Here is a 17061-nt window from a genome sequence, read left to right as displayed (position 1 = left end):
AAACTTTTTTACTAGTAGAAAATATCTACCTAATTTCATTTCTTTAACTTGTTCCAAATTTGAGAAAAAATAAAAACCTAATTTTTACCCTCATTTTTGGAGGAGTGTAACTTCACAGGGAAGGATATAGGAGTGTATGTTTATATAAAAACCTCCCTTTAGTTTTAGACAAAGAATCATCTAAAATTTTTTGCACTTATTAAGAAACATCAAGTGTGTGCGCGCGTGTATATTTTTTTCCTGAAATATTAGAAAATATTATGAAGATTTTATATTTCTATTTTTTCTAGACTGCAATTAAATCGACAAGAAAATTGTGACACTAGTATAAAAAAAATTCTGGAAAGTGTAAGAGTTTGCAATTCCTTTTTCGTCATTTTATAACTATTTTTCTATTTTTTTACTATCTTTGTTGTTGAAAATAATCTTATGATAATTGTATTAATGAAAAAAGTATGATAATAACAATTCAAAATAAATTTAAAGTCTCGTACAGAAATTTTTTGTATAACATTAAAAGTAAAGAATTGTAAATACCTGTTGTAAAATTCATTTTTGTCAAAGTAACTTAATTTTCACTTCTATACACACACATATATATACATGCATAAATTTTTAATTAATAAGACTATAAAGAATTATACTGTTTTTGAAATGATAATATATTGAAACAGAAATCAATGAGTATTAAAAAATGTTTGTTTAAAATATAACTTTTATTGTAAATTATATTTTTTTAATGAATAGAGGGATTAGCTATATAATTTGAAGTAGAAGTTTTGAAGTTCTCTCTCTTTTTTCCCTCTATATATGTGTATTGCTCATGTATGCGCACTAAAAAAAATTCATCTATTGATGTACAGATTATTTAAACAGATAGTTCTTATAGTTCGTTGTTTAAGTTCATACACATTTCAAATATTTACATGTACAAAATTATAGAGTTATTAGAGGTGCTTCTATATTTTTCCTTGCATGTCTCCATGCGTTCAAATCTGCCAGAATTCGCCTACCATATGCTGTATGAAGTTCACGAAAAGTTATTTTAGTTCTGGGTATATTCTCTGTCCTACCAGGTGCTGATCTGACGCTTTGAGAACGATAATGATAGTCTGATTTATTGAATGGATTATGTCGTTGCCTTGGTGGAGCTTTAGGAGAATGTTGCATTGGTAGAGGTGTTGTTTCTTCTTCTACAGCATCCAACTGACGTTGTAGTTCTGTCACCATAAGTTTCATATAATCATAACTAGCACAAGCTAATGCTTTCATCCATTGTTCCATAGATTCCTAGATATTATTAAAGATGAAGCATAAAATATAAACACAAATATAGCATATTAACAACATATATTCACCTGAGATTCTGCTGCTAGAACATAGCTTCTATTATTTAAACCATGAAAGACTATTTTAAAGCCAAATTGCTCTTCATCTTCCGCTAATTCAATTGTACATCCTTCGAGCACAATCATGCCCATTGGTTCTTTGTCACCACGTCGATCAAAATAGAATAATATATTTCCTTTAAGAACAAACCATCGTCTTTGATATCCACGATTCATTTCACCACGTTTATTCAACCAGCCCTCACGATCTATTGGTGTTGCAGATGTAGCAAATGCTACCATGTTTTTCTCATTGATTTTCATGACGTTTAGCAATAAATTTTCACGCAATTTCTACTAAATATTCGCAATACAATTTCACAATATAAAATAATCGAATAAATATTAAATTTATTAATAGATCCACAGTTCAATAAATTTTTCAGACTGTACAAATGCACACACACTTTTTCTTTTTTTATATTTATACTTTACATCCTACTTATGTAAAGCATAAAAACATTATAAGTCTTAATATTTTATTAATATAAATACTGTAATACTCATACATTACAATAAGCATTACATTATTTGTAGAATTATAATATTGTATATAAAATTATATTATATATAATAATTCTTTTATTTCAAAATTATATGCAAAAATTTGATTAAAATATTAAAAATGGCTATTCACATATGATGTATGTATGTACGTATGTGTGCTTGTATGTATGACGATGTATGATGCGCGCGCGCCACACACATCACACACCCACACACACCACACACCACACACACACCACACACTCATATAATCATAGCAAAGGTTTAGGTCTGTTCTTTATAGCTGAACTGGCTGCACTCGTTCAGAGGTTATCCTTTTTCTCCCAATGTAGAGTAAAAAGGATAGCCTCTGAACTAGTGTAGCCCAGTGTTGCCAGTTCAGCTATAGAGAACAGACTCTTTGTTCTTTATTGCTGCACTAAGCCCGGGTCCACAATAGGTAATTTAAGCCCTAAGCCTTAAGAAATTGACCAATCACAGTCAAGTATGAAGAGAATATCTGACTGTGATTGGTCAATTTCTTAAGGCTTAGGGCTTAAATTACCTATTGTAGACCCGGGCTAAGGCCGGTATTCATAGTCCGATCTTATATTTGAGATCGTCTTAAGTTCGAGTTTGGAATGCTACGCAATTATTTGATTGGTTGAATGAGGTCTTAAGTCAACCTCGGACTAGACTTAAGACAATCTCAAATATAAGATCGGACTATGAATACCGGCCTAAGTTCATGCTGCACTGCACTGAATTGAACTAGTATAAATAGGGATTGCCCGATTAGACACAGTACAATTAGACACAGCCAATCATATCGACCGATGCCTAGGGTAACCAGAACGATCAAGCACGATTAGCCAATCAAAGCCAGTTGTGTCCAATTGTACTGTGTCTAATCGGAGGTGTCTCTACTGTAGTATTGGATTTGTTCTTTTCAGCTGCACTGCTGCACTAGTGCAATAAGTTAGAAAGAGACAAACATGCTTTCTTTCACTCTAACTAATTGCACTAGTGCAGCAGTGCAGCTAAAAAGAACAGACCCATAAGTCTAATATCTTTGAAGTTTATACGATGCAAAAAATTTGTGCATAGAAAGTGCAAGTAAAACAAACAAATTTAGCGTTTTGCGAGTTGTTGCGAGACTTTTGTGATAAAAAATATAAGTACCAAATTCTGTTTTTAAATCACATTTAATTGAAATGATATAACTTCGAATGGAATTCCTGAAGTGTCAAATAAATTTGTCGATCTCCTAATTGATACAGAGACATATGTATTCTTTTCATAAAATTTTTCGATTTTAAATGGAGCATTTAATCTCCTCACATATAAGGATAGTACAGATGCGATGACCAATGTTCTTGGCTGTGGTGAAGGTGTGTATAAAAATCTTTCTAATTCTTAACCTTATTGTTCTTGTTATTCATTATGGGGCACTATTATAAAAATATCTTTCTCCAACTCGAAAGTCACTTAAATTATTAATTTAATTATTATTCAAATAGCAAGATGCTAGTGGTATGTCAACAAATTTAATTATGATTTTGTAGCAGACTTCAGTATGCTGTGTTTTATTTAAGCTTAATTTTTGACAGCACAATTTGTCGATAGTATATGAGAGTGAAAATACAGTAAAAATCAAATATTATTTGTTATTATGTTGTAATAACATATAGCAAATATTAAATAAAGTATTACAAGTATTGATGGTAAAAATGCAGCAGAAAGCAAGCACAGAAATAACAGAAACATGACAAACAGTAATATTTGTAGCACAGTTCAAATACTGATGGCAAAAATTCAGCAGAAATCATTATTGTCGCAATATAATGGCAAAAACAGAAAACTAGAACATATATTATGAGAAATACAATAATATTAATATAGATGTGAAAAAATTTATCATAAATATATATTACATAAGTGTTAGCAATAAATCATAAATTACTTGCAATTTTCCAATCATAAATATAATACATAACACGTTACATATTACATTTATATTCTATAATATAAATAATTAGCAGTTAAATTAGTTAAATAATTAAAATATTTAAATTTAAATAAATAATGTATTTATTAATAATTTATAAAACTTCAAGAGATTTATATGGGAATTGAACTCTTATTTTGTGTTTCAAACAGTTAATAATACTTCTCCATTGATTTTCCTGATATTCTAACAATTAGTTTATTTTGAATTCTTCTATTAGAATTGTGTTGTAGAGAAATTAAATTGATAAAGATAAATACTTTTATAATAAATACTTTTTTCCTTGCTTGCTTTTCATTTTTTATGTTTATCCATGACAAAAACTTGAAGATAAATACATTATATAACAATAAAAATAACTATATATAACCTATATAATTATATATAAGACATTATTAATATAATTTTAAATAATATTGACAACAGACAACAGTTTCATGACAGACTGTTATGTTTCTGCTGTTATCTTTTAATGACAATGCTTGTTCAATTTTTGTCATGTTTTTGTCATTCGATTTTTGACAATACTCTAGCATTGTACTCTAGTATTGTTATGCTTATTGTATTGATTTAGTTGATTTTTGACAAGTTGTATTCTTAATACGCAAATTCTATTTTTATATCTATTTTTATATCAAATTCTATTTTTATATTAAGAAATATTTCATTTTTACAACATTTTATGTAGCATATTATAATGTAAGAATTGCTCTTTCTCTGCTATATTTCTGCCACTAACTGAAATGGCAGATCATGTTGCTGGAGTTCTGTGAATGTAATAATAATATATAATGATCTTGGCAGATGTGGCTATCTGAGTAAATATTTAAATTTTCTTAATTATTTTTGTTAATATAAATATTATTAATATATATTAAATATTATTATTTTGTTAATATAAAATGTAATATAAGGATAAAATTAAATTTCTTTATCATTTGATGTATAAAAAGAAAGATTAAGTACGATGAATTATATGATTAAAGGTTTTTCTGTATAAGATTTTATAAATAGAATTAATCATTGATAAAACTGATTAAGAGTTTAATTATAGTCATTTTTAATCAATAAAATTAATTGATTAGTTATCTCCAATAAATTATTTCATTTTGTTGCATTGAGGAGAGGAAATATAGTGCTTTTTCTTCACATGTTAATCTATAAAATGTTTCATTATAACAATGAATAAACTTATATTTAAACTTAAAATAATAATATGATGTAGCAACAATCTATAGTACCAAATGTTTTATTTTTTTGTTCATATGTCTTCATAAATAGCAAAATGCTAACAGCATGTTGATAGTATGATAGCAAATCTAATTATGATTTTAGCAAATTTCTATTTTTCTGTGTCCGCAATTACTTTTGACCAGGCTAAACTTCTGACACAATATAAAAGCAAATTGCAACAAAAATTGAGCATCTGCTCAATCTTGTGATAGCAAATTTGCAGCAAATATTGAGCAAGATCTAGCGTATCTAAAATCAATAAGGAAACCTAAAAAATTAAGCATGATGTAATAATAAAAATATAGACGGCAAAAATGCAGCATGATTTCTAGTGTTTATTAAATATCACATGTATTATTGTATAAATGTTACTAGTAAGTTCCTAGTTGTAGTTTTTCTGTCATAAATATATTGATAATGTGTAACATATATTATTCATAATTATATTCTGTATAATATAAATAATTAACATAAAACTAAATGACTAATAAAATAATTAAATTTTAACAATCAGTTTAATATTGAATCTCTGTTGAAATTATATTAGAAGTTAGGTTGACAAAAATATTATACATCTTTAATCTTGTTAATCGCATTTTGTAATCTTTATATGCCTATGGCAGGAATTTATATATTAAATAGATGTTTCAATGGTGGAAAGAATTATAATTCGATATACATTACATTGTTGTTTTACATTATTTTATGAGAATTGACCATACTATGTTTCTGTTTTTCCTATTATCTTTTAAAATGACAGTGCATGTTCTATTTCTATTGAGTTTTTGCCATCTTGCAGATAAGCTTGATTTGCGACGATATTTTCTTACTGATATTTTTTTACTGAATTCCAATAGAAGACTCAGAATATTAAACTGATTGTAAAAAATGTAATTATTTTATATATAATTACTTAAATAATATTTTTATATAATTCTTTTATATTATTAAAATATTTTTATATAATTATTTTATATTATTTTATATCATTAATAAACTATGCTAATCATTTACAGCAGGCCAACGCTCGATTGCGATTGATCAAGTTTCAGCGTGATTCTTAATCTAAAAACGTTTCACTCTTGTTTCGATTTTACATTATGTAAAGCGAGATCTTTTCTTATTTAAATTGACTAAAACTTTTCAATGTTGTAGCCTTATGGACAAACATACGGAAGATTCAATAAGACTAGCTCTTACACATTATTCATTAAATTGTCAATTAATGGATGAAGTGGAAGCTCAGTCATCATATTAATTGAAAAAGAGTACAAAAGTATTTTTATAAGTTTTAAAATAAATTGTGTACGATCGAATATTAATATTTATTTATTTTCGTTATAATGAGCTCCCCTCTTACATGGGGAGTGTCAAATAGTGAGATTACAGATTTTGTTGAATTTTAAATATGTTTTAGAGTTAATCCCCCCACTATTTCATAGGCAAGTGGCACGATGCAATATTTGAATATTTGCGAGAAATTTGCATTCAAAGTTTTCGTGCGTCTTTTATATCAAACATTTTTTATTTAACATTGAGATTTGACATTTGAGATTTGCAGGTAGTGAGCGCAGTAAAGCGGATGAGGTAAGCGGACGGGAATACTGCATGTTGCAGGATGGAATTCTGCCTTTTTTTTTATTGTTACCAAATGTGCATTCTCACGTATATTACGCTCACTATCTCCAAATTTATAAAAAATGTTCGGTATAAAAAACGCACGAAAACTTTGAATGTAAATTTCTCGCGAATACTGAAATATTGCATCGTGCTACTTGCCTATGCAGTAGTGGGGGAGGGGGGTTAGCTCTAAACATATTTAAAATTCGGCAAAATCCATGATCTATTTGACATTCTCTTTGTCAGAAAAGAATAAAAATGAAATACAGTAATCAATCAGTGTATCTGTCGGTCAGAGACGGTCGTGGTGAAGCAAGTTGAGTATGTCCAGGTAACAAGCACACGTCATTTTGACGTTTCAAATTGGTCATTCACTATCTATTCTTGACGTCACGAATTGACATTTTTGTGACGTAAAAGTGACGGTCTAATGTCACAGATTCTTGACGTCATGACATGTACCGCATTTTGACGTAATAAAATGTATCATATTTTGATGTCTTTTTCTTAGCATAATAATATATTTAATAGTGTTGTCAAATAAAACACTCTCTAAAAGTGAATCAGTGTATTATCACTGAAAATCAGTAAATAGTTACTGATTACAGCAGTTATAAGTACAGCACTGTAAATCAGTGATATTTTATTGAAAGAATCAGTTAATAATTTTGACTATTTCAGTCAGTAATATCTCAGTAATATTTCTCAATATTAGTAATATTTCTTTCGTTATTGCCAGTAATATTAAACTATAATTCATCTCTCTATCTATTTCATAATATATAAATATAATATAAAAATAATCATAATATAAAAATATATAAATATAATAAATATAAAGATCAATAAATATATATAAATTTAAATAAATATATATAAAATTAAAAATTTTATTTATATTTACTAAATATTTATTATATTAAAAATTTTATTTTATTTATATTACATGTATATAGAACTTGTTATTTTAAATAGATAATTTTGTTTTGCGAACGAATAATTTTCATTAAGTAGCCAAACATTTATTTGTCCGACTTATAAGATCGATTTAATATCTGAAGCCTCTCTATTGCGATTGTATCAGAAATTAAATCGAAGTAATATTTCTAATTTTATGTCACTCTTTGCACTTTATATAATTCTTATGACTAAAATAAATACGAGAGAGATAGCGATCATAGGGTAAACGAACGAACTATGTTATATGAAAAATTTTAGAAGATTTTTTACGGGATCGATGTACTAACTAATGATAATAATAAAATAATCTCGTCACTTCATGACTAAAAAATGACGTCAAAATAATGTTATATCGAGACGTCAGTATAAAGTCATGTAACAAATCAGTTATTTTGACGACATATGATCAAAAATGACCAATTTGGAACCTCAAAATGACGTGTGCTTGTTACCTGGGTGGGAATAGGAAGAGTGAAGGCTAAAGTTCAAATCCGGCACAAGAAATTTTCATCACAACCATGCCCCCGCCTCGCATGAGCATTAATAGGGTACTAGAAGTACCGGAATGAAGAAAGAAGAGGAAAGAAAGTATGGGTGTGAAGAAGGAGCGGTATAGAGGAATCTCCCCCCCCCCCTCCCAAAAAAAAGAAGACTGGGAAGAAGAAATAGAAAGAGATGAAGAAATAGAAGAAGATAGAAGACGGAATCAGAAAAAGGGAATGACAGGAATGAGTATGAAGAGGAGCGATATAAAGGAATCCCCTCCCCTCCTAGAAAGGTGAATAGGAAAAAGGAGGTAAAACTAAAAAATAATAAAGGAAAGATAAAGGACAGGATCGGAAGAAGAGAATGACAGGGAGAAAAGTGAAAGGTAAAAAAAAGAGAAAAAAAAGAAAAAAAAACGAAGAAGAAGGAGGTTAAAAGAGAAGAAGATTTAGGATTCACACACGCGCGCGCGCGCACACACACACGCACACACACACGCATACACACAAAAGAAAAAGAGAGATGTAAGAAGAGTCAGGAGAATTAAAAGAACGAGATGAAAGAGATATAAAAGTATTGTTTAATTAGTATAAGTGTGATATGTATGAAATTGTAAAAGGTTCGAGATACCGCTCCTTTCAAAAGTCTTTAATCCCCAAGGGGAAGAATAAATGACATTATTATATATTTGCCGGTCATGAAAATCGATTATATTTTAATAACGACTGAACATATTTTACATTAATCAAAAAAATAGGGGACTTCTTGCACCCTAAAAATTGGATTATCTTCAAACTGCTGAAACTCGTCGAAAAATCATCGTAGACAAAAAATTAAAGCATTTTGAAGCTTGTAGTTCTAACTTTAACGCTCGTTAGTTTTTTTTAAATTTTTTATCTTTCTTGTTCTAGGCTTTAAAAAAGAACATTGTTTTGTTCCTTAAAATTAAAAATATTTTTGACACTGTGCAGTTTGATAAAAAAATTTGTTCTCGAAAAATTCAACTCAAATTCCATAAACTAAATTTGTCTACAAAACGCTTTTTTTTAAATTTTCCTACAATTTTTTTGACCGAACTACATTACTTCGAAACCAACCATTCTTTTTAAGGAATGTTGATGGCAGTTTATGGAATTTTAGTTGAATTTTTCGAGAAAAAATTTTTTATCAAGTTGCGGCGTATTAAAAATACATAATTTTAACCCTTTCGCTCCTAATTAAACAGCCAGCATCCACGAAGTAGCCCGCGGAGACGAACGTCGACTATAGCCAACATCCACGATGTCACTTGCAGAGATGAACGCTGGCTATAGCCGGCGGCATTCGCGAACTAATTTGTGGATGGTAGCGCCTTTTGTGATCATCGTACAAATTATTTGACGGAATGAATAAATCATATGATTCGAATCATATCGGAGTTTTCTCGAAAACATACAGTATACAGGGTGCCCTAAACCACCCGTACACCCCTTTTCTTTCAAAAACTAAGCATTTTAGAGAAAAACGTTTTCGATAAAAATTATATGGTTTTGAGGGGAATATAAGATGGTCATTGGTTTAACCTTGGATGGCATCGTTAAGGTCAGGTCAAGGACACCTTTAATTACTTAAATGGAACCACTTATTTTTTATTGCATATTCTTATAGCTTATGTCGAGAGCTTTCCAAAACACTATAATAAAGTATTTTTTCATTTTACATTGAGTACTTTTCGAGTTATGAGGCTTACAATAATTTTTTAATTTTATATAAATCATAAAATATCTTGTAAAATATTCATTTTTCGATTATCTTACCTTAATACTTTTATGTACAAAATAATGAGAGGAATCAATTGGTGTAAAGAAAACACATAGTTGTTTTTAAGAAACAATATGTAATTGTTAATTGCAAATTACATATTTTTTCTTCGAAACAATTTTAAAATTAAAAAATTATTGCAAGCCTCATAACTCGAAAAGTACTTAATGAAAATTAATTTAATTAGCGTGTTTTGGAAAGATCTATAAGAGTATGTAATAAAAAATAGGGATTGCCGTTTAAGATTTTTATGATGACCTTGACCGCGCTTTTCAAGGTCATCCCAAGGTCAAATAAATACCATCAGCTAATAGATTTTTCAAGCCATTTTTTTCTGTTTAAATCATTTTTCCAAAAAATTAATATTTTCTGAGATATTTAGCCGAGATGTTTTCCGGAACTTTTGCCCTACCTTGTATATTAATTGTTTTATTTAAAACAATTATTGTTTATGTAGAAATTATCTTGTTTTAAAGAAAAGTCCATTTTCTTTCGAAAGCATGTCAAGGCGGCGTTGTTCAGGTGTAAGATGTAAACCCGAACGCCAAAGACTGTCCACGCGCAATGTGTACACTTTTGTCGCGAAGACCCGTTCAATGGCGGCGCTGTGGCGCAGCGAACCGCCGTAGCGAAAGAGTTAAGGAACTAAACAGTATATTCTTTTTTAAAGTGCAAAATAAGGAAGATAAAAAAATTTTTTAAAACCACTAATTGTTCATTAAAATTTGAAACTTCAAGCTTTAAAATGCATTTTTAATTTGTCTATGATGATTTTTCAATGAGTTTCAGCGGTTTGAAAATAGTCCAATTTTTAGGGTTTAAAAAGTGTTCCCTATCTTTTTGGCTAGTGTATAATATAATTACAATAAAACATAACTTATTATATTATATACTATATTTATGACTGGAAAATTATATATATGGTTTAATGTTAATACACACATTTATCCAATAAAATATTTATAATTCAATTTTTACAACTCAATTTTGTTGCATCTGTATTAATATAATTATATTTAACAAGCGTATTTTATTTTTATTATGTTTTTGCAATCGGATGTCGAGACAATGGATTATGCTCGATTTTTGCTTGATTTTTGTTTTTGTCCTTAACAATTAAGATTTATTGATAAAATAAATTCTACCTTTGCTGCGTTTTTGCCATCACGTTGTAATGATTGGCCATACTTGTTTCTGCTGCATTTCTGTCGCCAATGTCTGATATGGCATACTTTGTTCGATATTTATTACATATCTGCTGTCACGATGTAATAATAGTAAATAATATTCAAGATTTTTACTTTATTTTCTCTGTTATTATGTTGGCAAGCCATGCTAGAAATTAAACTTAATAAGGATACAGCATATTGAAAAGTATACTATGTTCTCGTTAAGTTCAATTTCTAGCATCATGCTTGCAAAATCGAATTGTTAAAGCAATGAAAATATCATTTATAGCAGTTAAAGGAATGAAGATATCAACTAGAGCGCACTCTTTATACCGATATGATACATATAAAATAATAGTTATCAAGTTATTACACACTATAATATACACTCGTCAACAAAATTATCGCATAGGTAATTTCATGTCAAATTTTTGCATAATTTCAAATAAGTATAACTCTGTTAAAAATATTCGTCGTATTTGAAATTTTTTTCCCTTTCTCAAGCTTTAAGCCTCTATTTTAAAAATCATTTGTCAGATTTAGAATTTACCCTCCCCCCTCTCGTCATCTCCTTAAAAGTAAGCACGTGTTACATCTTCAAAAATTGCATAATTTGACGCATTCCACGAGGTGGAATAAATTTGTGTCGCAAATTTCATGATAATCATCGTAAAATTTGTACTTTTATATGTGAATTAAACAAAAATGAAGTTTGTACGATTTTTATCGCGGAGTTACGACATATCACGACACACATACACACACACACACACATGCACGCACACACGCACGCACGCGCACACACGCACACGCACACACACGCGCGCGCACACACGCACACACACACACACAGGATGTCCGAGGGACCAAACGAAAAGTGATGATAGATTGGGTCAAACTAAGAAGAATAGTCCTGTATCATTTTGCAAAATTCGCAATAATTATTAAGTAATAAGCAAAAAACGGTCTACTGCTTCTTATGCGCCGAGACATTTTTGCTTATTACTTAATAATTATTGCGATTTTTGCAAAATGATACAGGACTATTCTTCTTAGTTTGACCCAATCTACCATCATATGTATGTATGCATGTATGTATATGTATGTACATTTTTGCTTATTACTTAATAATTATTGTGAATTTTGCAAAATGGTAGAGGACTATTCTTCTTAGTTTGACCCAATCTATGATCACTTTTCGTTTGGTCCCTCACGAATCGGACACCCTGTATGTATGTATGTATATATATATATGTATATATATATATATATATATATGTGTGTATATATATATATATATATATATATATATATATATATATACAGGGTGGTCCATTTTAATTTCCCCAGCCAAATATTTCGGAAAATAATGAAAAATCAAAAAAATGTTTCGGACAAAAGTTGTATGGTGGACATAAGATGGTACCATTGGTTTGACTTTGAAGAGTTATTTGAAGGTCACATGAAGGTCACCTTCAATTTCTTAAATGGAACCTACATTTTCTCATTACATCTTGTAGCTTATCTCGAGAGTTTTCCAAAACACTATAATAAAATATTTTTTTATTGAGTACTTTTCGAGTTATGAGGCTTGAAATAATTTCTTAATTTAACATAAACCGTAATATATCTAGTAAAATATTCATTTTTCGATTATCTTGCTTTAATACTTTTATGTACAAAATAATGAGAGAAATCAATTGGTGTAAAAAAAACACATAGTTGTTTCAAAGAAAAAATATGTAATTGTTAATTGCAAATTACATATTTTTTCTTAAAAATAACTATGTGTTTTCTTTACACCAATTGATTCCTCTCATTATTTTGTACATAAAAGTATTAAAGCAAGATAATCGAAAAATGAATATTTTACTAGATATATTACGGTTTATGTTAAATTAAGAAATTTAAATTAAGATTTTAAATTAAGAAATGATTTTCATTGAGAAATTAAGAAATGATTTTCATTGAGTACCTTTCGAATTATGAGGCTTGAAATCATTTCTTAATTTTACATAAACGATAAAATATCTTGTAAAATATTCATTTTTCGATTATTTTACCTTAATACTTTTATGTACAAAATAATGAGAGGAATCAATTAGTGTAAAGAAAACACATAATTGTTTCGAAAAAAAAAAATGTAATTTACAATTAACAATTCCATATTTTTTCTTAAAAACAACTGTATGTTTTCTTGATGAAAAAATGTTTATTTATAGTGTTTTGGAAAGCTCTCGAGATAAGCTACAAGAATATGCAAAAATATATAGGGTGTTCCATTTAAGAAATTCAAAATGATCTTCATGTAATCTTCATGTGACTCTTCATGTAACCTTCATGTGACTCTTCAAACTTCTCTCTTCAAACTTTTAATGGCACCATCTTATGTCCCCCTAGAAACTATACAACTTTTGTCTGAAACATTTTTTCGATTTTTCATTATTTTCCGAAATATTTGCCTGGGGAATTAAAATGAAACACCCTGTATATACAGGATGTCCCATGACTAAAGATTCATACTTTAAGATAAAGTTGATATGAATATGTGAAAGTCAACCTAATTTTTTTAAATAGAACTATACTAATTTGTCTATAAAATCGATTCCTCACAATATTCAATGTTATAAGGATAGGATAACAAGTTATAAGAATAGGATAGCCAAAATTTGGATAGTTTACGAGATATTTTATATACTTTAAATGGGTGTAGTTTCGAAAACCGGTTACCTCCGATTTTGATGAAACTTTGTGAAAAGCTCTCTTTGAATGCGGCACCTACCGGCGGGGGACAGAGAGCCGAAGGTCTCCTTCTTGCACTCCCCGCGCACGCGTGTGTGTGTAAGCCTTTAAAAGGAATTTTGGCGATCCCTATAAGAAAGTTATTTTTTAACAGAAGATTCATAAATTATATGCAACATGCGAGTATACGAATTCCTAAGTAATGTTGATTTGACTTTTAAGAAGGTCAAAGTTATTTTAACTTTCTATGCAAAGCGTAGTTCCACATGGGTTTGCAACTTTCCATGCGAAACGAGGTTAATCCCACACCATCGCTGAGTCAGCGCGAAACGAGGTCTACTATTGTATGGTTCCATATGAATTTGCAACTTTCCATGCGCAACTCCGCTGGTAGGCAAGGTGGATCTTGCTTTACAACTTACAGCATATACAGGGTTAGAAAAAAGTCTGGATATATTTCGAAAAATACGCATTTAAAAAAAAATGTTTCATACAAAAGTTATAGGATTTCATGTGGCGCATTACACAGCAACATTATTATGACCTTGAATAGCGTTGTCAAGGTTATGTGAAGGTCAACTTCAATTTTTCAACTAGAACTCCCTATTTTTCATTGCATATTCTTGTAGCTTATCTCGAGAGCTTTCCAAAACACTATAATAAATTATTTTTCCATGAAGTACTTTTCGAATTATGAGGCTTGAAATCATTTCTTAATTGTACATAAACCATAAAATATATCTTGTAAAATATTCATTTTTCAGTTATCTTGTAAAATATTCATTTTTAAATTATCTTACCTTAATACTTTTATGTACAAAATAATGAGAGGAATCAATTGGTGTAAAAAAAAACATACAGTTGTTTTTAAGAAAAAATATGGAATTGTTAATTGCAAATTACAATTAATTGTGACCGGTTTTTGGAACTTTATCCCTTTAAGTTGACATAATTTTATATAAAATATTTCGTAAAATTTTTTTTTATCTTACCTGAATATTTTACACAAAATAATGAGAAGAACCATTATTGTAAAGAAAATACATAATTGTTCTTAAAAAAACAATGTTGCAAAAACGATTTCGATTCCTCTCATTATTTTGTGCATAAATGTATTAAGGTAAGATAATCGAAAAATGAATATTTTACAATTATATAAATATAAATATATTTTACGGTTTATGTAAAATTAAGAAATGATTTCAAGCCTCGAAAAGTACTCAATGAAAAAATATTTTATTATAGTGTTTTGGGAAGTTCTCGAGATAAGCTACAAGAATATGTAATGAGAAAATGTAGGTTCCATTTAAGAAATTGAAAGTGACCTTCATGTGATCTTCAAATAACTCTTCAAGATCAAACCAATGATACCATCTTATATCCCCCTAGAAACCACACAACTATTGTCTGAAACATTTTTTCAATTTTTCATTATTTTCCGAAATATTTGCCTGGGGAAATTAAAATGAGACATCCTATATATATACACCGTGGCCCATTTTAATCGACGCACCTGAATATCTCCGTTGGTAAGCCGAATACAAAAAAATTGTATGGTTTCAAGGAGGACATAAGATGGTGTCATTAGTTTGATCTTAAAGAGCCACCTGAAGGTCACGTGAAGGTCAGCTCCAACTTTTTAAATGGGACACCCTATATGCTTTTGCATATTCTTGTAGCTCATCTAGAGAGCTTTCCAAAACACTATAATTAAGTTAGTTTTCATTAAGTACTTTCCGAGTTATGAGATTTGAAATCATTCCTTAATTTTACCTAAACCATAAAATATCTTGTAAAATATTCATTTTTCGATTATTTTTCTTACCTTAATACTTTTATGTACAAAATAATGAGAAAAATCAATTGGTGTAAAGAAAACTCATAATTGTTTCGAAAAAAAAAATGTAATTTGCAATTAACAATTACATATTTTTTCTTAAAAATAACTATGTCTTTTCTTTACACCAATTGGTTCCTATTTGGTATTCTTATAGCTGACATCGAGAGCTTTCCAAAACACTATAATTAAGTTAGTTTTCATTAAGTACTTTCCGAGTTATGAGATTTGAAATCATTCCTTAATTTTACATAAACCATAAAATATCTTGTAAAATATTCATTTTTCGATTCATTTTTCTTACCTTAATACTTTTGTGCACAAAATAATGAGAGAAATCAATTGGTGTAAAGAAAAAACATAATTGTTTTAAAAAAAAATATGTAATTTGCAATTAATAATTCCATATTTTTTTTTAAAAACAATTATATGTTTTCTTTACACCAATTGATTCCTCTCATTATTTTGTACATAAAAGTATTAAGGTAAGATAATCGAAAAATGAATATTTTACTAGATATTTTACGGTTTATGTAAAATTAAGAAATGATTTCAAGCTTCATAACTCGAAAAGTATTTAATGAAAACTAACTTAATTATAGTGTTTTGGAAAGCTCTCTAGATGAGCTACACGAATATGCAAAAGCATATAGGATGTCCCATTTAAAAAGTTGGAGCTGACCTTCATGTGACCTTCAGGTGGCTCTTCAAGATCAAACTAATGACACCATCTTATGTCCCCCTTGAAACCATACAACTTTTGTCTGAACAATTTTTTTGTATTCGGCTTACCAACGGAGATATTCAGGTGCGTCGATTAAAATGGGCCACGGTGTATATATGCAACACATAGTTGTTTCTAAGAAAAAATATGTAATTTGCAATTAACAATTCCATATTTTTTCTTAAAAACAATTGTATGTTTTCTTTACACCAATTGATTCCTTTCATTATTTTGTATATAAAAGTATGAAGGTAAGACAATCGAGAAATGAATGGTTTACTAGATATTTTATGGTTTATGTAAAATTAAGAAATTATTTCAAGCCTTATAACTCAAAAAGTACTTAATTATAGGTACTTAATTATAGTGTTTTGGAAAGCTCTCGAGATAAGCTACAAGAATATGCAATGAAAAATAGGGACTTCCATTTAAAAAATTGAAGGTAACCTTTATGTGACCTTCAAATGACTATCCAAGGTCAAATTTTTGCCACCTATCTTCTGTCCCCCTCGAAGTCAAGCAACTTTTATTTGAAACTTTATTGTTGAAATATACTTGAAATTTTATTGTACATTCAAATATAAAAAAGTTATTGGGGTGGATAAATT

At 28.9% G+C, this 17061-nt stretch overlaps 2 protein-coding genes across 11 annotated transcripts in view; one reads left to right on the top strand and one right to left on the bottom strand.

Moving 5' to 3' along the window:
* Positions 1-737: 737 nt before the first annotated feature.
* LOC105249991 (sesquipedalian-1) lies at positions 738-1782 on the bottom strand. The gene is made up of 2 exons (XM_011255823.3): positions 1359-1782; positions 738-1290 (listed from the first exon to the last, which is right to left on the bottom strand). Exons 1-2 carry the CDS (start codon positions 1650-1652, stop codon positions 937-939), a joined length of 648 nt encoding a protein of 215 aa, XP_011254125.1. The 5' UTR covers positions 1653-1782; the 3' UTR covers positions 738-936.
* Positions 1783-2936: 1154 nt separating this feature from the next.
* LOC105248882 (cysteine protease ATG4B) overlaps positions 2937-17061 on the top strand; it is a 274541-nt gene continuing 260416 nt past the window's right edge. For all 10 annotated transcript variants that reach the window (XR_003123633.1, XR_003123634.1, XM_025414544.1 and 7 more), the window contains exon 1: positions 2937-3265. Coding sequence is in view for 8 of the 10 variants with exons in the window: in XM_025414544.1 (XP_025270329.1) it covers positions 3245-3265 (21 nt within the window). In the remaining 2 variants the exon portion in view is untranslated. The remainder of the gene's footprint in view (positions 3266-17061) is intronic.

This window comes from Camponotus floridanus, unplaced genomic scaffold, assembly GCF_003227725.1.
Source record: "Camponotus floridanus strain SB8 unplaced genomic scaffold, Cflo_v7.5 scaffold83, whole genome shotgun sequence".
In the NCBI taxonomy this organism is placed as follows: domain Eukaryota; kingdom Metazoa; phylum Arthropoda; class Insecta; order Hymenoptera; family Formicidae; genus Camponotus; species Camponotus floridanus.
The sequence above is the reverse complement of the archived record's forward strand: the minus strand, read 5'-3'. Positions and strand labels throughout refer to the sequence as shown.